The sequence below is a fragment of the Chinchilla lanigera genome, unplaced genomic scaffold, assembly GCF_000276665.1.
Source record: "Chinchilla lanigera isolate Chin_1 unplaced genomic scaffold, ChiLan1.0 scaffold00089, whole genome shotgun sequence".
Lineage (NCBI taxonomy): Eukaryota > Metazoa > Chordata > Mammalia > Rodentia > Chinchillidae > Chinchilla > Chinchilla lanigera.
The window spans coordinates 3,145,786-3,170,252 of NW_004955490.1; the positions used below are offsets into that span (position 1 = coordinate 3,145,786).

General features: G+C 38.1%; 1 protein-coding gene across 2 annotated transcripts in view; it reads left to right on the forward strand.

The window, feature by feature from the left end:
- Positions 1-10,537: 10,537 nt before the first annotated feature.
- Positions 10,538-24,467, forward strand: part of Lhfpl1 (lipoma HMGIC fusion partner-like 1) — a 59,603-nt gene continuing 45,673 nt past the window's right edge. Inside the window, exons 1-2 of one of the 2 annotated variants that reach the window (XM_005404630.2) lie at positions 10,538-10,746; positions 19,301-19,919. In XM_005404630.2, the coding sequence (XP_005404687.1) occupies positions 19,538-19,919 (382 nt within the window). In that variant the 5' untranslated portion in view covers positions 10,538-10,746; positions 19,301-19,537. The remainder of the gene's footprint in view (positions 10,747-19,300; positions 19,920-24,467) is intronic. The other variant, XM_005404629.2, reaches the window with a different exon arrangement.

Consider the following 24,467-nt stretch of genomic DNA (forward strand, 5'->3'; position numbering starts at 1 on the left):
CTTAATCCCAGCATCATACACTTTAGATTCAGCGACGTGTGAAAAAGCCCATACTACATGAGGATTTGGATTAACCACTGAAGTAAATTCAGATTTTTACTGGCCTAGAGACAGTACAGAAAGAAATCTGCATTAACAAGAATTGGTAAGTAGACTTTCTCTGCCCTCTATTTGCCTTTTCCTGATTTTCCAGCCTTAGAGACTTTAAAATACCTTTTGCTTTGTTCTGTCACTTATTTAAAAAACTCACTATGTTTTGTTGAATATTCTGTATTAGCTGAGTTCAGTATTACATTTTTGAGAATTGTTTCTTTCCTTGGTATCTTCCATGTATATATGAATATATATGTCAATAAACTTCTGTTTGTTTTTCTCCTGTTAATCTGTCTTTTACTATGGAAATCCAGTCCAATTAGAATTTATAAACGTTGATAAAAACACTTTTTCTCTCCTACTTTCTCCCCATTCCCCAGGCCTGAGAACCGCTAATCTATCTAACCTCAAGATTTGATTATTCTAGAAGATCCTTACAAAGGAAATAATGCAATGTGTGGCCTTCAGTGTCTGGCTTATTTCACTAACCATAATGTTTTCAAGGCTCATTCATGCTGTAGCATGCAGTGTGTCTTCATTCTTTCTCATGGTTGGATAATCCACCATTTCACTTATTCATTGGTTGATGAACATTTGGGTTGTTTCTACGTTTTGGCTACTGTGAAAATAGCTGCATGCTGTTTTTATATGAATACTTATTTTTGGCTTTTGGAGGCATGAGCCCAAGAGTAGAATTGCTGGTCTAGTGGAAACTCCATATTTAAATTTTGAGAAATTGTCAAGATGTTTTCCAGAGCATCCCCATTTTATATCACCTACACCAATATGCAGGGGTTTTAGATTCTTTATTTGTTCTTCCACACTTATTATATATTCTTTTTATTATTATTACTGTTTTTGGTATCCTAATGAGTATAAAGTGGCATCTTGTTTTCCAATAATTTTGAACATTTTTACATGCACTTATTGGTCTTTTGCACATCATGAAGCATTGCCCGTTGCACTACTACTAATAAGATGCTTTGTCCATTTAAAAATTGGGTTACATTTTTGTTTATATAGTCTAGATTCTAAGAGGCCCTTATTATATACATGATTTGCAAATATTTCTGAATTATGTAGGTTATCCTTTCATTTTCTTGCTAATGTATTTTTATGCAAAAAGTTTTTAATTTTGATGAAGTGCAGGTTATCTTTTCATTGTTTTTGCTTGTGCTTTTGGTGTCATATTTAAAACACATTCTCTACAAGGTCACAGAAACTGATGTCTATGAATTTTATGAGTTTTATGGTTTTAGCTCATATAGATGGGTCATTGATCTATTTTGAATCAATTTTTGCCTATGCTGTGACATGAGGTAGGGGTCAAATTCCATTTCTTTGCATGTGGATATCCAGTTGGTTTTAACTTATTCTTTGTTCCTTGGCACTCCAATCACTTTGATAAGTTGAGAGCTCTGGATTTGCTGTTTCTTCTGCCTCAAATTTCCCAGCTAAACACTTTGTATGGCTGCCCCCTTCTGATCTTTTAGGTCTCATGTCAAATATCACATCAGAGTCTCCCCTAAATACCCCATCTAATTTAAAGCTGTCTCTACACATGCCTAACATTTTCTCTTAAGACCAAATTGTACTTTAAGAAGCTATCACTCTATTTCATTAACTTTTCACTCATATTGTCTGACTTTCCTACCAGATTGCGAGCTTTGTGAGAGCAAGGACCATTTCTATATATATATATATATCCCTTTATCACTATATTTTCAATACCTGCCACATACTAGGTGGTCAGTAAATCACTACAGAATAAATGCTGTAGCCCCAGAATTAGTAGTAGTACTAATAACAATCTAGGGGCTGGGGATTTAGCTCAGCAGCAAAAGTGCCTGCCTGGCAAGCGCAAGGTCGTGAGTTCGGTTCCCAGTACCGGAGAAAAACCAAAAAAAAACAAAAAACAAAAAAACAAAAAAACAATCTTCTCCAAATCATTTCATAACATAATGGATGATCTGTTCCCATAGTATGTAAAGATTTTCTTTTTCATTTTCTAAATTTCCTTTTTACGTATGAAATTAAGATTCAGAAAAGGTTAAAGTGATGGCTCAAGGTCAAATAGGGGATCTTTGATTTGAAAAGCAGTTCCCACAGCATTAATTTAGCTTGTGGTATCCCACAAGAGTGAAAGAGAAAGACCAAAGGGACACGTGGATTGGAGCTCTTCAAGGCCACATCCAAGGTACTTGAACTTGATTCCAGCCTTCATGTCATCCTTCAAACTTCACCTAAATTGCAGCAAAAACACCAGGGGGGTGTCAGATTTGATGGCTCTTTGCCAAACACATTAAGTATCAGTTACTCAGTGACCCTTTAGAACTCATTAAAAATGAAAAAGACTTTGTTAAACAAACTGGAAGTGTAGTTGCATTTCTGAGTGAAATGGTTTCTCACAACTTGTCTTTGGTTACCTCCGGACAATGGTTGGTCGATAAAGCACTTAAGAGGCAAAGATTTTTAAACACTCTGCCCCCACCAATCCACTACCCCATGTCCCCACATCCTTTCTGAGCTGATTCTTCCTGAGCCAGCTCTTATCTTTAAGAGGCTGTGGGGTGTGGTAAGCAGAATGGTTGGAGGACTGGGCAGTCTTTTTCTCCTTCACAAGTCCTTGTCTCTTTATCCATCCCTTAAGTTTTTCTCAGGGTTGTTCCTGTCCTTGGCACTTGACAAACACCTTTGTCATATGACCTAGTCTTAGTGTTAGTGTCTCCTATATGTAAAAGCTCAGTCCAGAACTTTCCTCTGAGCTCTAGAATCATATAACTATATGCTCACTACAGATCTGTATTGAAATCTTACAGAGATACTTTGGGACCTAATAGCCAAGTTGAGCTTCATTATTTACTGGCCTTTAAAGTCTTTTATCAAGGAGAAGGGATGAGAAGATAGGGACACTCTATGTGCCTTTATTCTCATTTCAAAGATGGATAACTCTATGCACTTATTTTCTAAAAGCAGAAATTTGACATGAATACCATATTTATTCCTTTCCCTTGTATCCCTTTTGCCTCCCACCTTCAGTTTCCATCCAGTCTGTCTTCTGTTTCTAAGTTCTTTTTTTAAATTCTTGGTAGACCTAAGAGCTCTCTGGCTTTTGGAATGTTTCTAAGCCTCAGTTTTCTGCTCTGAAAATGAAATTTCAAAAGGTTATTTTAGGGGTCAACTTTACTATTCGAATTTAAGGGATACACTGATTAAAACACAAGTCCTGTTGGCGAAGATTAGACAGTATTTGTCTACAATTCCTGGCAAATATCCTTGGTGACCACTTCCTGAGAAGATCTAGTTGTAAAACAATTTAGAATCACTGATATGCCTAAAATATCACCATAAAAAGGAATTATATCTGAGGAAGAAGTGAAACAATGTGTTTTTTCTGTCAATTGTTTTATTCACTGCTGCCAAGAAAATATGGTTTGTACTATAGGTCACTGGACAACTTGCCCAAATGTGCCCTGGGGTGGTCCTGAATTCGCACCCAAATACTTACCCAGCGAACAAAGGTGGGGCTCCCTGAATAGTGCTTTTCTTAATGTATGATCTTTGCTTCCAGCAGCTTCATAACATTTTGTGGGGAAGCAATCTGGCATTAAGCAGTGTCTGCACTGACGCATTGGCCCAATCAGATTACCACCAAGGAAAAAGCTGTTGCGTGGTTCTCGAGCTTTACATTTTATTTCCTGAGTATTTTGGGGTTATCTTGTGATCTTCACCTTTCTTTCAGCCTCTAAGATAGAAATGAAAAGGAAGACAGACTCATACTTTCAGGTTTTTGAGTGTTTTTCTGTGGTATGGTTGCCCAGATTTTTGGAACAACCTGGCTAGCTACAAAGCTGGTTTGTGTGAGTAAAGTTGCCCAATTCAGAAAGCTCTGTGGCTTGCCTTAGGAGGTAGAGGCAAGAATGATTTCTTCATTCTAGAATGCTGCTTCTTTTCATTCTTAGAATACTTTAAAACCCAAGTTAGACCCGTCTCTAAGAAATTAATTGGGGTGGTTAGGGAAATCAGTTAGACTCCCAGTGGCCACTCCTCTCTGTGCTTTAGCTGACTGAAATGATAGGGTTAATTTTAAAAAGGCATCAAAAGACTCTGATGGCTTTGTGGTGAGAAAGGAGGGATATGGAAGACTGACAGTGAAAATACCACTCAGAGTTTGAGGACTACTTTTTCTTTCAGCTCTCTGGACAATGATTTAAGACACTGCTCTAGAAATAGAAGTCTGCTCAAATCTTAGCTAACTGGAGCAGGAGAGGATAGATTTTCTGTTCCTTGGCAAACCAATCTCATAACCAGTTCAGTACTGCGGTACTTTAAATGCAGGAACCAAAAGGAAAACGAAAAGTGATGTTTGGAGGTTGTATACACAAGGTGATTACGATTGAAGGAAGCTTTGAAAAAATAAAACTAGGTCATGGAAACGCCAAATTACAAATTTCTATATTTTACAAGAACATATTTTTCACTTTTAAGTTAGGTAATTTTAAACCCATTAGTAGTTTCCCTTTGCACTGAACTAGCACAGATTTGCAAGATGTTGCAGTGTCAAAGACTATCAAAGATAATGACACAGACTACTTCAAATTGTCTTTACCTTGGCTTAATACCAATCAAATATGTGAGCAGGAATTCCTAGGAAAATCCATGATAAAGATACAAGTTGATAGACACTCTTTCCTGTAGCTGCTCCTACTTACATGTCTGTGGTTGCGTAGTCTTAATTGTCTAGAGGCTGGGGACAAGCAGCAGTAGCAGCCTAGGATCTACTCCATTTTGCCACAGGTACCTATTTATACCTGTGTGTGTGTGTGTGTGTGTGTGTGTGTGTGTGCATGCACAAGCCTATGGATGTATATCTGTGTGACACTGAGCTCACAGCAGGTTTTTTATAGACTGGCACTGCAATACAAAGGCAATCTTACAAATCTGTTCCTGATCTGCTTCTTTCTAGCTCTCTGGTTGTAGCCGGTAGCACTCTCTGGTTCACCATGCTCCAGCCCCATTGGCCTTTCAGTTGCTCAGCAGGCCAAGATCTCTCCTTCCTCAGAGCCACTGAATATGCCTTTTTCTCTTCTCTTCATCTATCTCTTCCCTGTTTGTCATCTTTTCAGTTTTTTAAAAATTTTATATTAAAAAGAGTAGTAAGTGAGAAAAAAAAGAACAATAGTAGCATACCTGCATCACAAACATAAAGGAACCAAAACAAGAACATTTAAAGTGATACAGGGTTTCAAGACAAAATGATATGAATTAACAGTGGTTGTTATATTGCATATTGTTATCTTCAACTATGTTGCTCAGATTACCAGATGTAAGAATGGAAGATTGTTCAAACCATTAAAGGGTGTAAGAAAATAATTATTAGAGAAAACATTAGAGATAATAGAGTTTCACTAGACAAGATGGTAGGAATTCACCATTGTAATTCCATTGCATATTGTTGCCCTCAAATCAGTTGCTCAGATTACCAGATACAAGCATGCAAAATTGGTCAGAACATAAAAAATTTTAGGCATTAACTGTTCCTTTCAATATACTGTCAGACATCAGCAGTACAGTTATCCCATCTCTCTCTCCATATATATATATCCTTTGAGTTTTTAGCTCTATGTCACATCAAAGAATCCTTTCTTCGATACTCCATTTAAGGTAGATCTTCCTCATCAGTATTATCCTATCATGTCATGTTTTTTTAGTCATTCAGAATTCCTCACTTTCAGCTATTATAGTGTTTATTTGTTTGTTTGGTCCTTTTCAAATCACTGAATAAAATGTAAACTTTATCTTTTTTTTTTTTTTCTCCGGTACCGGGAACCAAACTCACGACCTTGCGCTTGCCAGGCAGGTGCTTTTGCCACTGAGCTAAATCCCCAGCCCCCAAAATGTAAACTTTACAAGTTTACATTTAAACTTCACTCTCTTCTTCGCTCTGGGTTTCCAGAGCTTACTTCACTGCCCCAACACATGCTATGGATTAGTAAATCTCTGGTGTATTTGTGCTGCTATAACAAAATCCTCAAGACTGAATAATTTATGTGAAGAAAAAATTATTTTCTCACAGCCGTGGAAGCTGAAAAGTACAAGATCAAGGTATTGGGGGTTTTTGGCTGTCTTAGGAGGGTTAGTTTCTTTCCAAGATGGTGGCTTGTTGCTGCATCCTGTAGAGGGGAGAAACATGAGTCCTTACCTGGCTAAAGGCAGAAGAGGAAGAGATCCAAAGGACCTTAATCCTATTTACAAAGGTAGAAACCTTCATGGCTTAATCACTTCCTAAAAGGTCCACCTCTTACCACCACATTGGTAAAACTTGATTTTTGGATGGGACATATTCAAAATACGACAGTAAGTTAATTGTTGACTAGTTGACTTTTTCAAGAAAGTCAAGAATCAGCATAGGTGATGGATTCCCATACTGGTATATAGCACTTTTAAAAGTGCTTTACTTAACATCTCAATGGAAATTTTCTCTAAATTTTTAAAAAATACTTTCAATAAAATATACATACAGAAAAGCATTCATCATGGGTTAATATAATGAAATTTTTCTGTACAATTTATATCAAAATGGTATATTAATTTTAAGAGAGATTTTTTGGTTTATTTTCACTTGTCACAAATATAATAAAGACCCTCTTTCAAAAGCTGTTAAAGCAAATAGCAAGATCTATACACAATTTATTTTTGGTTCACTTCTAAATAATAAAACATTTGTACTGCAAAAGTTTAAAAGTTGGTGCCCAGCAGAATGTATCTGAAATCCTTCAGAGTCAGCTAACATATTGTGCAGAGGGAGAGAAGCTTATGTGTAACATATTAAATAACAAGGATAGCTATCCCATTTTGATTAATATTTTATACTGCAAGATGGAAGTAATTTTTTGAATTTGAGTTCCAACAGTATGTGAAGTTAGTTTATACTAGCTTTTGAGAGTCAACTGTGTATATTTCTTCCCAGAGCCACTTTAACTGACATCCATTTGGTAACTTGAGATTGGTCATGATGAAAGTATTTATACTACAGGAATAAGCAAGGGCCGTGAATCAGGGCTCTCTTGCACCTTCCCTCCAATCTGAAGTCAGCTATTAAACATTAACAGTATACTATATCACTAGCTAACACCACTAGTTCATCTTCTGAGGTCAATAAGGAAACTCAACAAAAGAGTTGTCAGTTCTGATTTTATGCAGTGAAGAAATGCAAAGTTTTATCTCTAGGTTTTCCATCCAAAACTAAAACTAATGTGCAGGCAAGGAAGGTCTCTCATATTCAACCTGTATTAGTGACAGTCTGTGGAGTCTACATAGTTTTGAATTTGTCAGCACTTACAGGCAAAATTCCTAATGTTCAAAGGTAATAGGACTGTAAAAATGACTTTAAAAATAAACGTGCCCTTTTTTGAAGACTAGAATATACATTTACAGTAATAAGAAATATTATGAACAAAACAGGGAAGTAGCCCCCAATGAAGAAGCAGCTCTGAGAAAAATGTAAAATTAATGTAAAATATATTAGAAATCAGCATGAGCATAGCTTCAAAGGAGATTTAACAGTCAAGTACATTTTCACAAGACTACGGAATAGTTTGTTTATAGTGAACACTAAGAAGTTGTTGACTCACAGGCAGTAGTTTGAAGAAATGATGAGGGTTGCCTGGCACGTTAACAAACCTGAAAGCAGATGGAACTTGTATTTATTTCACTTTTTCCTCTTCCTTTTTAACTTTATTTTCTTAACAACTAACATAATGTCTCTACTATCTACTGGTGTGAATACAAATCAGGGGTCAATACTTTTTCTATAAAAGCCAGGTAATGAATATTTTAGGGTTTGTGGACCATAAGATCTCTGTTACCGACACTCATCCGTGCAAGTATAGCATGGACACAGCCATAGAAAATACATAAATGAATAAAATGTGGTTATGTGCCAATTAAACTTTACAAAAACAGATAGCTTACTGGATTTGGCTTGTACAAGCTCTTACTTGCTGATCTTTTGTGTAGACTGCAAAATGTTGTTGGGGTGTTGTGTTGATCTTGCTTGGGAAATACTACTGTGCAGAGTAATGTTTCGCCAACTAGGGACAAGGATGGGAGTATGGGTTAGGATCACTTGTCACACGTAATTTTCTCTTCAGAACTTTTATTGCAGGTGAACTAAAAGCAGAATTCATGTGCTGCGTGGCCAGTACTTATTCTAGCATTATTAGAAATACTGTATACCATTCTACTTTCTAAATATGAAAAGTTTTCCCTTCTCAATCCTTCCCACATGATCTTATTGAACCATGGCTGAAGGGCACTTTTAATTGATAAAATATCAAGAGCCATGAGATGAAAGCAATTTCTTTCTGAGAAAATAACCAACTGTAAAATTAAAAACAAGAAATAAATCTTTGCTCAATAAATCATACTATTGTTCAGTGTATACTTAAGTGTTCACATTACTTCACTTAAGGGAACTGGAGGAACAGTGAGAAGAGTTTGGAAAGAGGGACACAAAGATGTATTCCAAGGAGTGTCAGGTTCTGAAAGTGACAGGTGTAGCCACTTAGCAAAAGGCAAGGTGCTTAGAGCAGAATCAACTATTTTTCATTTGCCAAAGTTTTGAGCTATATCTCACACATGGTTACTAAGTGTATGTTAATATTGACTTATTTTCTCTTTATTTAGCCCTATATCTCAAACTGCTGATTCCTAAGGAGACAACAACCGGGAGATGATTAAAATCATCTAGGGAGCTTACATTCCCAAAAGTCTGACATTCCATCCAAGAAGTCATCTATCCCTTTGCCAGAAACTGCCTCAGCAAGCTATTATTACAGATGGAAATGTGGTTTAGCAGTGCATTGGGCAAGAAAAAATGGTTAAAAACTGTGGATGGAAAATAGCTGGATATACAAATGCATGCCTAAAAATAAGGCTTTATCAGTGACAAAAGACAGAAGGTATGCTTACATCCAAAGCAGAAAGGAAAAATTTTAGGAACTTCATTAAATAGTTAAGACACAATGAATGCATTAAATTGCTAATTCATTTACTTTATATTTTGAGTTACTGAAATAAAATGCAAGAAAGTGGGTCTGACAACATTTATACTATTGTGGGAAGGCAACTGGACCATTATAGAAGCACAGATATTTTGGATCAGTTAAGTACGCTATGTCAAATGAATGTAGTTACCATTCCTCTTTTGAACTCAGTTTGATTTGTTTAGGCAAGTGTCTTGTTTACACAGCATTTTGGAGGGAACATGAGACCCATGTGCAAAAAAATTAATATCAACATACAGGATGATAAATTTCCTGAAGTGAATACAGTGTCAGAGAAATTCAAAGTTGGGAAAGATGACATTAGTTTGGAGCAAAGCAACAGTTAAAACTCCATTCATTTTCAAACCTCTCAGGTCTTTTCCCAAGAAGAAAGCTGATGCTTTGGTATAAATCATACACTTTTGATAGTTCTGTCACTATTTTAGAAGGTATTATTTGGTCTTTTTAATGTATGACTTCAACAGTTTCTTTGTTTTTTCTTTCTTTCCTTCCTTCTTTTCTCCTCCTCCTCTTTGTCCTCCTCCTCCTCCTTCTTCTTTCTTCATCTTTGTCTCCATCTTCATCTTCTCCTCATCCTCCTTCTCCTTCTCCTTCTCCTCCTCCTCCTCCTCCTTCTTCTCCTCCTCTTTCTTCTCCTTCTCCTTCTCCTTCTTCTTTTTAGTTTTATGAGACAGAATCCACTTTTTAATTCAGGCTTGGCTCACTATGCAGCCCAGGGTGACCTCCAACTCATTGCAATCCTCCTGTCTCAGCCTCCCAATACTGGGTTTATGGGAGTGTGCCACCACAACTGGCTTCAATAGTTTCTTAAATGTAAGCAGTATTATATCTTGGAGCCAAAGATTCCACTGTTGGAGCAATGTTCCCATCAGACAGTGGAAATTAGTTTCTTACTCCAGTTTCCTTTTTACATTTTTTTTAAAAGGAGACTTTAATTGGCAATAAAGAAAAATTACCATTTTATTTCTCCAGTTTACTATGGCAAAATTTTCAGCTATATCTCACACACAGTTATTGTGTGTCTGGTAATATTGACTTACTTTCATGAAGAATGGCCTAGCATTTCTCTTCATTTGGCTGTACACTATATCTGAACAGTGTCTTACTCTCCTCAGGTGTGAGTCCTGTCAGTTGCTTCCAGCCATGTCAGTCTGCTACCTAATCTCTGGTGGAGACTATTTAGGGTTTGGGAGGAAAGAGGCAGGATATATTCCTCGGCAGGGATTTGGGCAACAGTAAGGAAGTGAGATAGATATGCAATTTAAGCCAAGTGTGGGTGTGCTCCCCCCTCACATATGATTTAGCAACTGTGAGGTTGGAGGTGGGAATTGACTACCTGCTAAGCTAGTTTCTATTTCAAGTGCCTGCTTGTCTGAAGCTGAGTTTGAAGCCTCCAGCATGGTTGGAGTTAATTCCCATTAGGCTGGACTCCGCCCCCGTCTTCTAAAGGTAAAATAATGTTTTCAGGCACCACGGCAAAGAACAGCTGGGATTCCCATCTCTGTCTGACAAGCTGGGAGGAGAAGTTATTTCTCCGATCTGAGCCTGGAGAGGGAACAAGTCACTCAGCCTTTATACTCAGAAGGTAAATATGCAACTTGGGCCAAATGCAATTGAAACAGCTGAGTAAGAAACTGCTTTGCTCTCCTCCTGTTCAGCCCTCCTTCCTGCTTCCTTTCTCAGGCTTCCTGTCCTTTCATCTCAAAGCTCAGAGAAGCTGTTTTCTTCCCAAGGGCAGCTTGGTATATTTTTACTTAATAGTCTGCTGTTTGCAAAGAGGCTGAGAGGAATCAGGGTTGGAATTCTCTTTCATATCGACAAGGCTTAAGGATCTAAGGGTTAAGTGCTAGCTGGTTTCCCCAGGGGAACTGGTAACTTGAAGAGAGGAAGCGCATGTCTCTGGGAGTGAAGGGAGGGATTCTGTTCTGACTTGTCTATACAAGTAGAAGTGGATCTGTTTCCTGATGTGGTGGGTCATCTACTAGACTTGCCTAAACTGCGGTTACGGCAATAAAAAGTGGGATGAGGGATTGAGGAAAGTAGGGCTGGAAATAAAAGACAGCATTCATTCAGTAAATATTTTTAAGTTCCTACTATGTGCCAAGCAAGACGATTCCCGGAAGAACCTGAAGTAGTTTAACTATAAATCTATTCTTGCAAAGAACGCTGTCAATTGGTTTCATTTTGTGGTCAAAAACTAAAAGCAAAAAGAAGCCATTGAGTGAAAAGAAATCACCCATAGAGTGGTTGTGGGGTGCGAGCGGAGAGGGGCAATGATCCACTTCTTGGATGGCTTCAAGTCTTGTCTATTATTTATGAGGGGACAGTATAAAGGGGAAGAATTGATATCTCCCTTGGTATTAGGTATACCACATGACATTTCACTTGAACGTTATGTTCCATCATCTCCATTTTACAAATAAAACTGAAATGCAGAGGTGTAAACAATTTTCTTCTGCTTCATATCACCTATATGATCTCTCAATGCTGTCTCAGATCTGATTCTAAAATCTGGACTTCTTTCTATTGAAACAGTTACCCTAAATCATAAGTTCCTTTTAAAACCAGTTAAAGGTAATTATGAAATGCAAATTCCTATGTATTCAAATTCAGTGAATCTGATAGGGTGAGGTCAGAGGCTATGTTATATTTTAAAAAGGCATCTAGGGTGATTCTGATGCAGGCTTAGCACCCTCACTTAGAAAAACACTTTTAATAAGCCAGGGTATCTCCTAACGCCTCTGAAGTTCTCTTCAGAAGTTCTCCTCCTCTGGATAGATAGCATGGGGGTTGCTCTGAGTTCACCTGTGCCACTCCCCTCCCCACTTCCCACACTGGCCAGGTCCCCCCAGTGAATAGCTGTAGTGAAACTTTATTCCAGCTCAGTCCATGCAGGGTTGGAACTATGTCCTAAATGTATGGGAGAGCGCTTTACTACTTAGTCCATCATTGATAAGCTTAATCATGTTTTGCCAGAGCAGCCTGAAGAAGTAGTTTCTAACCAACTAATAGTCTAAGGTAAGACTATACGACCAATTGATCACTGAGGGTGATGGCCAACTTTCCCTGTCAAGCCAGAGTAAAAACTGAGCTGAAGATTTCTAGCTGACAAAGCAGAAGACACATGGCAATTCAGGAAGCAGTATTTGTGGTAAAGAGAGAAGCTCATATGAAGTTTGAGGAAATCATTCACTTTCCATCTTTCTAACCTTGGGAGGAAAGGAGTAGCGTCAGACCTGATGTGGAGTTTCTTTATATAAGCCCCCTCTGTCTCTGCAATCCCAAATCTATTATTTAGAGTTTAGCTTCTAGATTTTTGATTACTACTTGGTACTCTTTGGCTTCCTGCCTTTTGTACCTTATTTTCTTATGAGTGTCTCTAGCTCAGGATGCAAGTAAATGAATAAATAAATAAGCTAACTAACCCAACATAACTAGTTTTTCTAGTCTTTCTAACACAGACACAAAGAAGAAGGAAGAAGGGAAATAGCTGAGAGGAAATTTTAGCAAGCTTAAAAGCTGAGGTCAAAAGTGAGGTCTTATTAGAATCTCCAAGATACAAATGAAAATGCCTTTTCAGTGACTACATCATGAAGTGATTTTAGGCACAGGGGGGACTTTAGCAACTTCCATGGTGGAGAGATACAGAGAAGGAGAAACTTCTAATGGACCCCAATGCAGAAAATGTGGAGAGAAATATTTGGGACATGATGGATTTTTGTGAGGCTATGCCTGAAACAGAAAGATCTACAGTGGTTAGGTTGGTCATATAACTAGCTTTATAAAAGAGGAGATATTGATCAAATATATTTTCCTCGAGCAGGAGTCTATTTGCCTTATCAGAAACATGTGATTGACAAAACACAGTGAATGTTTATTAAAATATTTTATTATAATAAAAGACACATTGTCGTTAATCCCTCCTCAAAATACACCCCCACACACACACACTTTGCACTCATTTCCCCATCGTTCTTGCCACTCTCTGAAGGAGTTCTGGAAGTCCTCTTTTATCAGTATCTTTACTTACACTGTTGTGGCTGCCTTGATGTCCAGTATAGATGCAAAATATGTACCTTTTATGGTCTTTTTGAATTTTAAAAGAGGCAGAAGTTACACAGTAGTAGATCCAGTGAATAAGATGGATGAGGACACACTATAGCGTGTTTACAACTCTGCCTTTCTCTTGGAGGGCACTCAAGGCAGCTCTCCCCATATTTTTCAGGACACCTTGTAAAGACTCTCAGAACAGAGGACATCCAGACATGCTTCAGAAAGTGGCAAAATGATGGGATAAATGTGTTCAAAGCAAGGGAGAGTATATTGGAGGTATTAAAGGCAATGTGTCTTTTACTGTAATCAATTCTTAAAATTTAAACACACTGTAGTTTTGGACCAGCCTTGTATCCCTACATATCTTCCTCATTTTCTACAGAAGCCTGAACAGTGAGTGAATGAATCTGTAACACGACTGAGAGGGAGACAGTGCATAAGGAGAAAGGCCTGTTCACATTCCTTTCCTAATACTAGTGCCAACAAAGCTTCTCCACACAGACCAGTCCTAAGCAAGCTCTTTCTGCAGCCATGTTTTTCTCCACAGCTGTAATTCAGCAATTCATTTTATGACCACTTTTTTGTTCTGACATTTAACTCACTGTTTCTTTTACCTGTCGCTGGTACTCTTACTGAGTGAATGCTTTCCTTAACTCAGAAATTGTACAACAAGCTCCAGTGGGAACAAAAGGATTTGTGTTGTATTTTTTGTGAGAACTGCAGGAGAGATGAGGTAGAGGAAGGAGGTGTTTTATTTTTTTTTCTAAGAAAAACATAAAGACAATGCTTCCAGTTATTGTGATGCTAAGTACCCACATATGAGTAGGTACGCATAAGAGTAAAAATAAATGAGAAAAAAATGATTAAAAGCTTGGTAATGGGGCCTCACAGAGAGAGACAGAGAGCTCATTTTGTAGAGGAAAAAGCTGAAAGTAACTTACTAGCATCTGAGTTGAAAAAAGGCTCTCATTTAGGATACACTGGCCAGATGTTCTCCATTCCCTCTGAGGACCCAACAAAAGGAACTGGCCTTAAGTTTCAGCTGAAAAAGTTTATGAAGGAATGTGACCCATGATTGATTGACAGTGAGAGCTGTTAATTTACTTTGAAAAATAGTAGATTCCCTTTCCCTAGATTCACTTATGTACATAACACATCTTAGTTCTTTTTTTAATTACCTTCCCTTCTTCTCCCGACTCCTTCCCTTCATCTCTTGTCTCCTTTGCAAAAACAATCTATCACTCTATTTCTTATTGTCTATCTTTTGCTGTTCTTTTCTAGGCTAGATTTTTAAAACTGCACTAGAGAGAACCATTGACATTTGTGGCTTAAATCGCTTTTCTGCACATCAAGTTAACTTCTACTCATGAGGGTGTGTTAGAACGTCCAGAATATCCATAAAGATGAGCAAACATTAAGGTTTGGTGAGGATAGTAAACGCAGATCAGACATGCTTCCACTCTAGTTATTATAATTTTCTGGCCACACCTAGTGCATCTCATACAACTACTCTCATAAACAGGCATGTAACTCATTTAGTGAGGAAAATGAAGGATAAATGAAACTGTAAAACCACAAGAGGGTGATTCAAATACAATGCTGTTGTCATCTGGCTTGGTTTGAGAAGATCCCTGAGGCTGAAATAAAGAACTTAAATCACCCTTTTGTAGAATAGGTTTCCAGGCTTGCAGACTTCCACTGCAGAAAAAAACATTCAGAGTATATCAGTAAGAGGCACAGGAGGGTTTATTAGGCAGAGATTTTAGGACACACTCAAGAGTGGAGTGCAGGGGGCTAGGGATTTAGCTCAGCAGCACAGTGCCTGCCTGGCAAGTGCAAGGCCGTGAGTTTGATTCCGGGTACTGGAAAAAAAAACAAACAAAACAACAACAAAAAAAGAGTGGAGTGCAGGTCCTCTGAGAAGTGAGACACACTGCAGTTTCTAACTGGGAAATTTTATGTGGTGGAAATATGTAGAATGTGTTAATCTATAGCCTTACTCTTGTCTGGTGGTTGGGAGGGGTGGCCGACCCAAAGTAAGACAATGATCCATTTGCAGGTGAAACCATAATTTATAGGTGAAAATGATGATTTATTCACAGGTGAAAGGAGACCCTTTGCAAGTAAAAAGTGAATAACTTAATCCATTTGTAGGTGAAAAAAAATTGCCCAGACTTACTAAGGTGTTTTGGCAGAAGAGATAAAGAAAATAAAATTAGGCTTGTTTTCTGAAGCTGTAGTTTTCATTTTTAAAATTATAATTTTCCGTGTCTCTTTTTCATCTTGTTCTTACTTTTTTATCCTACCTCTCTATCAATACCTGGTTACTGGACTACTCTGCAGGAGTACTACAGACCATTCTATATTCCTGAAGTCTAGTGTGACTATAAGGCTAGATATTTCAGGTAGAGAAACAATGCTATTACATACAAGATGTGTACACAAGGAATGAGAATAGGATAAAATCTATCATTGTTTGTGATCTTTATTGGTGTCAATACAAAGTAACTTAGCCATTTTCTGGGACTGAGCTTGGATTGCATTGGAAGACTTTCACAAGGGGAATTACTCCATCACAAGTGATGGAACTAAAAGCATTTGCTAGAATGCTGTTCCTTGTCCAGCACATGTGAACATGTAGAGGTGTGCATGCACAGACTCTACATGTCCTGCTGCCTCCATATTTATGTTACCAGGTTCTGGGGTTCTGAGATCTCCTTCTAGAGTTTCTTTTTAGGTTGTTCTTATACTGAACAAATAGTTGAATGAAAAAGTGCAAAAGGTAGTGAAGTTTTACGTTTATAGAGATAGGAAAAGAAACATGCTCTGCAGAGTGAGTACAGGCCAACTAATTAGGAAAAGAAGTATACTCTGCAAGGTGAGAATGGACCATGGTGAGAGAGCACAGGGACCAAGAGCTCAGTGGCAACCATCTTTTGTATCTCTCACTGCTCAGGCTATCTTAACAAAAACCTGCTTGAGTTCTCACTAGAAGAACTGAAGGTAGCACTGTCTGTTGGTTCCAGCTGTAGGGCTTGGGGGCACGTCTCTTGGATCTCTGTGATTGCCAGGTCACACCCACTTGTCCAGCCTGATGGCCACAACCTAACCTCCTGCCTCACTTTCACAGGAGAAGCTGGTATGGAACTTGCTCTGTGTTTGAAAAATAATGCATTGTTGAATCTCTGAAACCTAATCCTTAATCTCATAATGTCAAGTCTATGATACCCAATGATTTACATTCAATGTGTATAGGCTGCATGTCTCCAGTGTTGAATTGCATGATCACTTTTAACTTTACATTAGCTGAGTTCTAGAGAGAAAACATTAGAGAAATTTTTTACAGCAGTGATTCCAAAACTCCTGTTAATGGATAGTGCTGGTACAAAACATCTAGCTCTATGTAAGGTGATCCTGCCTTCCCAGGATATTCAGGACCTTTCTGGTTTTATCACTGAATGTCCTACATCCCAGAAAACTTTTACTTCTGGGAAAACTGGTAAGTTTGTTCACCCCAGACCTAATATATAATCCACTCATAAATATAATCCCTTCCTCTTTCTTATATTCTCTGCCCATCTACTGGTTGTCGTACTGGAAGTTTTGATCTCAGGGTTTTGACAACCATGTCGGACATACGGAGTTAGTTCAGACTAAAAAGTGTTGTACTTGAGGTAGTTAATATTCTTGTTATGATGGTTTACACAGTATTTCTGGAGAGATTGGTCTTTGCCGTACCAAGCCTGTCTCCCTCTCTAACTCTTTTCCCATCCTTAAACATTATTTTAAAATTCTGGATGGGAAGCCATGGAGACTTTAATTCTAATATTGTGGAGGTGGTGATGTAATTTTCCTGGGGTAATTCTATGCGAGAAGCGTGTAGGCCAAGGAGAAGTAAGAAATGATGGCTCTGTCATTGAATCATTGTGTACCTTTGGGCAAGTCACTTGGCTTACTGGCTCTCCATGTGCTCATTTGTAAATTGAGGCGTAATACATTTCTTAACAACCTAAGAAGACCCTTGGGCAGAACACATGAAAAAATGGGTTGGGAAGAGTGTTGATGTAGTCAATAGCTATTTATCAGCTTTTTCATCCTTTTCTCCTCTAGCCTGGGCTTCTTCATCAGGAAATGAGTCCATAACAGAGGGCTGCATGTGCTTTCATAATCTTACGAACTCCAATATGACAAGCAGAAGCATTACCTCATTGTGGCCAAGCATACCTACTTTCTAACAGCAATTACTTAAACCTAGTTCCACTTCTCCCCCTGTTGGCCTTCAATCCCTCATCACATCTCTCTCTCTCTCTCTCTCTCTCTCTCTCTCTCTCTCTCTCTCTCTCATTTCCCCCACTCACAGACACAAAGCCTCATTTCCAGGGGACCAGCTAAGGGTGCTTTCTTCTCAAATCCTAACTTTCCAGAGTGAGCACCTGCAATTTATGATTTCTGCTCCCTTCCTGCACAAAACACATAGCACAAAACATATGTATCAAGAGAGGAACTGTGGTAGAGTGAAAAAAAAAGCATTGTACTGAGAATCAAATAACTGGCCTCTAGTTTGGCCAGTGTACCTCACTAGCTATGTTCCCTTGGGTAAAACACTTCCTCTCCATGTTCCCATTGTAAAGTGATGGAGAGGTGGGGTTAGGATTGTGTGGTAGCAAAGCGTTGGCCTAGGAATCTGCAGATCAGGTTTCTTGTTCAGGTATTGCTGTTTTCTGTGACTGAAGAAAATCACTTCCTCCTTTATTGGCCAAACTCCCCCATATGTAAAATAAGAAGGTTGGATTAGGTGATTCCTTAAGGTTCCTGCCAATCTAAAAACTGGATGATTCTGTGGAAGAGGTTTCATTAAGCAAACATGAATTGTAATGACTGCTCTGTGACTAGCACTATTTGCTGGTGCTTGAGAAACGACTTATGGCTCTAACCCTAAATATAACTGTTGCTTGATCCTCAGAGTGTCCCAAATAGGCAATGTGTTGATTCCATCTAGCTAGTTCTTGAACTTCCCCTACTTGAAGCCTTCTCTACCCTAACTCTCTTCCACAACATTATTATCTGTAACATTAAACAGTGGTGATGAGTCATGGAGAGGTTCCTCAAACATACTCCACCATCTGCCGGTTGGATATCTTCATGGTGCTGACAACAGGCTACAGTGGGTTTCTAACCACCCTAATAGAGACACTGGCCAGAAAGCAATGGCAGATTAGTGGATTGGGCTGGAGGGTGGTTGGTTTTGGAAAGAGGACTGTGTGAAAACATTTTGTGAGCTAGCCAAGGAGACAAAATCTAGGAAGTTTCTCAGGATGTTTAAGCTGATATTACTTATTCCAAAGGTGACCTTGAAAGGTTTTACCAGCTACATGTTCTTGGAGCAAGGCAGGGAGTGCCTGATCCTGATTTATTTCATGGAGGGGAGAAGCTTTTTTAATGATAATCACCAAAGGACAAGAAAGCTTTTCTTAGTAGTCATTCTACACTTAACTGCTGTGATAGGAAATTTGTCTCCCATTTCAATTATAGGTGACTACACAGCACTTTTGTGGGGATAGTACAAATTAGGCGCCTTTTATTGCCTTCTTACCTCTCCCTTTTTCCTGTAAGTAGTGATTGAACCCAGGCCCTTCACACCAAGCCCTTTTAAAAATTATTTTATGTTGCAACAGGGTCTCACTAATTCACTGAGTTGCCCAGGCTGGACATCCTAAGTGAAAAGGGAATGTCCTGTAACTCCATGGCGATCTCGCTTGCCCTCTTATCTCTTTTTTAGGGGCAGGCCTGTGACTTTTACCTGCTCCTTCACTCTGAAAACAACTTTGTTCCTGACACTCTTGATACACTGCCTCCTTCCAGTCCTCTGATCCTGCAAGGCCATTCGGCTGGAATCCCCAGAGACTCTTGCCACTGCCTTATTTTCTCTTCCCTTGCTTCCATATTATATGGTAAGAGTTATAAGGTGGTTCTTCAGACTGCCTGTGAGTTGGCAGATCAGTCACTAATTCAGCTCTGTGATCGCTTCTCGGCCTTTTGGCTAAGATCAAGTGTACTAATTCAGCTCTGTGGTTTTTCCACTGCAGCCTAATGACTATGGAACTTTGATCCAGGCAGAAGGAAAGAAAGCTGAGAAGCAGAATCCTATAAGACAACAGTGGTCTTCAAGACAATAATTTTATCCAGATCAAGGGCCAAGTGGTGTAAAAATGAGCCCCAGAACTGGCCAACTAGATGAAAAATAGGCCCATGGATCCTATGTTGTAACTTTTTGATTTGGTGCTCTGACCCATCTCCCCATCCTTGCAGAGAAACTAGAGACCATGAGGAGCAGCCTGACCTTGGTGGGGACCCTCTGGGCCTTCCTGTCCCTTGTTACTGCTGTGGCCAGTTCTACCAGTTACTTCCTGCCTTATTGGCTCTTTGGATCCCAGCTGGGGAAACCAGTGTCATTCAGCACATTCCGGAGGTGCAACTACCCAGTGCGAGGAGAAGGGAACAGTCTGATCATGGTGGAAGAATGTGGGCGCTATTCCAGCTTCAGTGCCATCCCAAGCCTGGCCTGGCAGATGTGCACAGTGGTGACAGGTGCTGGCTGTGCACTGCTGCTTCTGGTAGCACTGGCTGCTGTCCTAGGCTGCTGCATGGAGGAACTCATCTCCAGAATGATGGGACGTTGCATGGGAGCAGCACAGTTTGTGGGAGGTAAGAATGTGTCCCTGGAATTGAGTAGGCTGGGGAGTTTGGGGTAGGGAAGGTGGCAAGTGCGGCCTTAGGCACAGATCTACTCTTTCACTCTCTTCTAGTTTGCCCAATTCTAAGGCTATGATTGCGGACTTTTTGCATTTGCCTAGTCTAGCACTTTCCGAAGTGCAGCCTACATCAGGGTTTATTCATAGAAAAACTGGCTAGCAGGCAGAGTTGATACCTCTTGCTTGGCCTCTATTTTTATTGCCTGCAGGGTACCCATTTAAGCATATAATGCAGAAATTGGTCTTAAAGCAGAACAAAATAGAATAATGGTGACTAGAGGCTAGTGAGGTAAAGGGAGGTTGGATAATAAGTAATAAAATACAGTTAGGCTGGGGGAATAAGTTCTAGTATTCTACAGCAGAGTAGGTGACTGTAGTCAATAACAATGTGTTATATATATTATAAAAACCTAGAAGAGAGGAGTTTGAAGACCCCAATATGAAGAAATATAAATGCTTAAGATGAAGAAATGATAATTACTGTGATTTGATCATTATATATTGTATATACATGTACTGAATTATCGACTTCCTATAAATACGTGTAAGTATGAGTTTTTATGAAAAATACGATAAAATTTATTAAAGTAAAAGAGGCATTGCCATTTAAATCCCCCCAGAATATTCCACATCACCTTGAAAGCACTTATCCTGTCATTCTTGCCATTTTCTGAAGAAGTTCTGGAAGTCCTATTTGTGAATGTCTTTTCCATAATAGATTCAAAACATTTATCTTTCATGACCCTTTTTATGTTGAGGAAGAGCCAGAAGTCATGAACCTACAGATCCAATGAATACTGTGGAAGGGGACATACCATAATGCTATTAAGGGCCTGCCTTTCCTTTGGATGGCCCTTGGCAATGGCATTCACTGTACATTTGGTCACACCTTGAAATAAAGGGAAGTCTTTTAAGCTGGACTAATGACAGTGTGCCTTTTTAAAAAAGCTAATTTTACTGGTACATTTTAGATACATAATGATATCAATCATCAGAGGGAACTGGTACTTGTACATAACATTTCTTGATTCTTCCTTTTTCTCATTCCACTTCTTTCCTTCAACTGCTGTATTTACAAAAACTTTCCATTTTCTGATCTCCTTTTTTAGAGTGCTATAGTTTTCAATTTAAAGGTCTTTTACATCCTTTGTTAGATTGATTCCTAAGTATTCATTCTAAAAAAAATCTACTGTGAAAGGTGTTATATCTCTAATTTCTCTCTCAGTGAGTTTGTTATTTGTGTACAGGAATGCTACTGATTGTTAAGTGTTGACTTTGTATTCAGCTACACCACTGAATTTGGTTATTAAATTGATAAGTCTTTTGGTAGAGTTTTGGAGGTCTTCTATGTAGAATATCATGTCATCTCCAAATAATGATAATTTAACTTCTCCCTTTTCTTTCTTTATTCCTTTTTTAAAATTTCTCTTGTCTAATTGCTCTGACTAATGTTTCCAGAACTATATTGAATAAGAGTGGTAATAGCAGAATCTTTGCCTTGTTCCTGATTTTAGAATGAAAGCTTTCAATTTTTCACTATTTAGTATGCTGTTGGCTATTGGTTTGTCCCAAGTGGCTATTATCATATTGAGGTAAAGACCATCTATTCCTATTTTCTGTAGGGTTTTTATGATAAATGGGTGTTAGACTTTGTCAAATGCTTTTTCTGCATCCATGGAGATGATCATGTGGTTTTTGTCCTTGGCTGTGTTAATATGGTATTTTATATTTTTTGATATATGTATGTTGAACCATCCCTGCATCCCTGGGATGAAATCTATTTGATCATGGTATGATCTTCTTGATGTTTTGCTTCATTCTGTTTTCCAGTATCTTACTGAGGTTTCTTCATCTATGTTCATTAGAGAGATTCACCTGGTAGTTCTCTTTTTTTTTTTTTTTTTGATCCTTCTCTGGTTTTGGTGTCAGGTTAATTCTTGCTTCCAGGAATGACTTTGGGAGTATTGCTTCCATTTCACTTTCATTAAAGAGTTTGAGGAGTAGTGCCATTAGATGTTCTCTGAATTTCTAGTAGAATTCAGCAGTGCATCTGTCAGGACCTGGGCTTTTCTTTGTTGATAGGTTTTTAAATACATCTTCATTTTCATTGATGGATATTGGGTTATTTATAATTTTTATATTTTCTTGATTCAGTTTTGGTAATTCATATGTATCTGGGAATCTGTCCTTTTATTTTTTCCTATCTTATTAGAATACAGGTTCTCAAAGTAAGTATGACCTGGATTTCTACAGGATTTGTTGTGATTTCACCCTTTTCATTCCTAACTGCATGAATTTGAGTCTTTCTTCTTTTGTAAGGTTGGCTAAGGTTTGTCAACTTTGTTTAATCTTTGAAAGAAGCAACTCTTTGAAATATTGATTCTTTATTTTGTTTTCTTAGTCTCAATTGCATTAGTTTCTACTCTGATCTTTATTATTTCTGTCCTCATGAGCTTTGGGGTTGACTTGCTCTTCTTTTTCTAAAAGCTTTAGGTTCAACATTAGCTTGTTCATTTGAGCTCACTACTTTTTTGATATGGGAATGCACAGCTATATATTTTCCTTGTAGGAGTGCTTTCCTTGCATCCCATGTTGTATTGACATCACAGTTTAATTGTGGAGACTAATTTCATCTTTAATTTCATCTGTCACCTACTGGTTCTTCAGGAAGGTGTTATTTAATTTCCATGTGTTTATGAAGTTTTTGTGGATGATTTGTCATAGATTTCCAATTTCTTTGCACTGTGCTTTGATAATATGTATGAGATAATTTCAATTCCTCTGCATTTACTTTATCATGTTCTATGAGGTAGTATGTGGTCTATCTTGGAAAGTGTCTCATGTGCAGCTGAGAAGAATGTGTATTTTGATGTTATGGGGTGAAACATTCTTTAGATATCTACTAAGTCCATTTGTTCAAAGTTTGGTTCAGTTCTGATATTTCTCTTTTGAATTTTTTGTCTAGTTGATCTATCTATTTTTTACAGTGAGGTATTGAATTACTCCATTACAATTGTATTAGTGATTATTTGATTTTTTGTATCTGTTAATATTTGTTTATATAGTCAGATGCACTGGTATTTGAGTTTTATATATATATATATAAATGATTGCTATTTCTTCCTCTTGGATTGTTCCCTTAATGAGATATAGTGACCGTCTTTATGTTTCTTGTTCAATCTTGGCTTAAAACCCACTTTGTCTGCCAACAGAGTAGTTACTCCTACTTTTTTCCATGTTTCTGTTGCATGGAGTACTGTTTTCCTGTTTTTTACTTTCAGCCTATGAATTTCTTTTTGAGTTAAATATATTTCTTTTATGTAACATATTCATTGATGTTGTTTCTTAATCAGTTTGCCAGTCTATTTCTTTTAATTGTTTGAGACCATTTACATTAATGGTTATAATTGATATGTATTGAGTTATTTTTTTTTTTTGTCTTTTTGAGACAGGGTCTCACTATACAGTTCAGGCTGGCCTTGAGCTCACTTTGTAGCCCAGGCTGGTCTCGAGCTCACAAAGATCCTACTGCCTCAGCCTCCCAAGTGCTAGGATTACAGGCCTGTGCCACCACACCTGGCTGACTTATCCTTGTCTTATTATTTTTGTGTTTTAGGTTCCCTCTTTCCCTCTTTTTATTTACTTGCCTTGCTTGGTGGATTCATTCTGTTGGGGTTCTTGGAGTTGTATTCTTCATAACCTCTTTCTGGAATGTTCTTCTGAGCATTTTAGCGTGCTGCTTTGCTGGTCATAAATTTCTTCAGATGTTCATTGTCTTGGAAGTATCTTATTTCTCCACCAATTTTGAAAAATAGTTTTTCAGGATACATCAACGTGAATTGGAGGTTATTTTGTTTTACAGCATGAAGTACTTTACTCCAAACTTTCCTTGGCTTAAGGGTTTATGTTGAGGAGTCTGCTGTGATTCTGATTGGCTTTCTTTTATAGGTGATTTGTTTCTTTTCTCTGACAGCTTTTAATATTCAGTTCCTATGTTGAATATTTGGAAATTTGACTATTAAATGCTTTGGAGTAGAATTTTTTTGATCATGGAGTTCTACATGCCTCACTTATCTATATGTGAAATTTCTGTCCCATGCTTGGTAAATTTTCTGCCATTACTTCTGCATACAGTTTTTTTCTTTGCCCTCTGTGGTATCTTCTGCTTTTTCACCGACTCCAGTAAATCCTACGTTGTTCTTTGCATCATTTAGCAACTGTTGGACTGATTTTTATGGTCCTGTTCTATTCTTAAGAAATCCTGTTTTTCATGATCACTAACTGCATTCCTGTCTTCTAGATATGATATTCTATCCTCACATTGATTTATTCTGCTGGCTATACTTTGAATGGAATTTGTAATCTCCTGGATATTTGTTTGAATCTCTTTCTTGTATTCCATTTCTTTTCTATGTTGGGCATTCATGGTTTGTATCCTTTTTCTAAGATCCTCTATTTTTTTTATCTTTATCTGCTCTAGAGTCACTAACCAAGTCTTTCA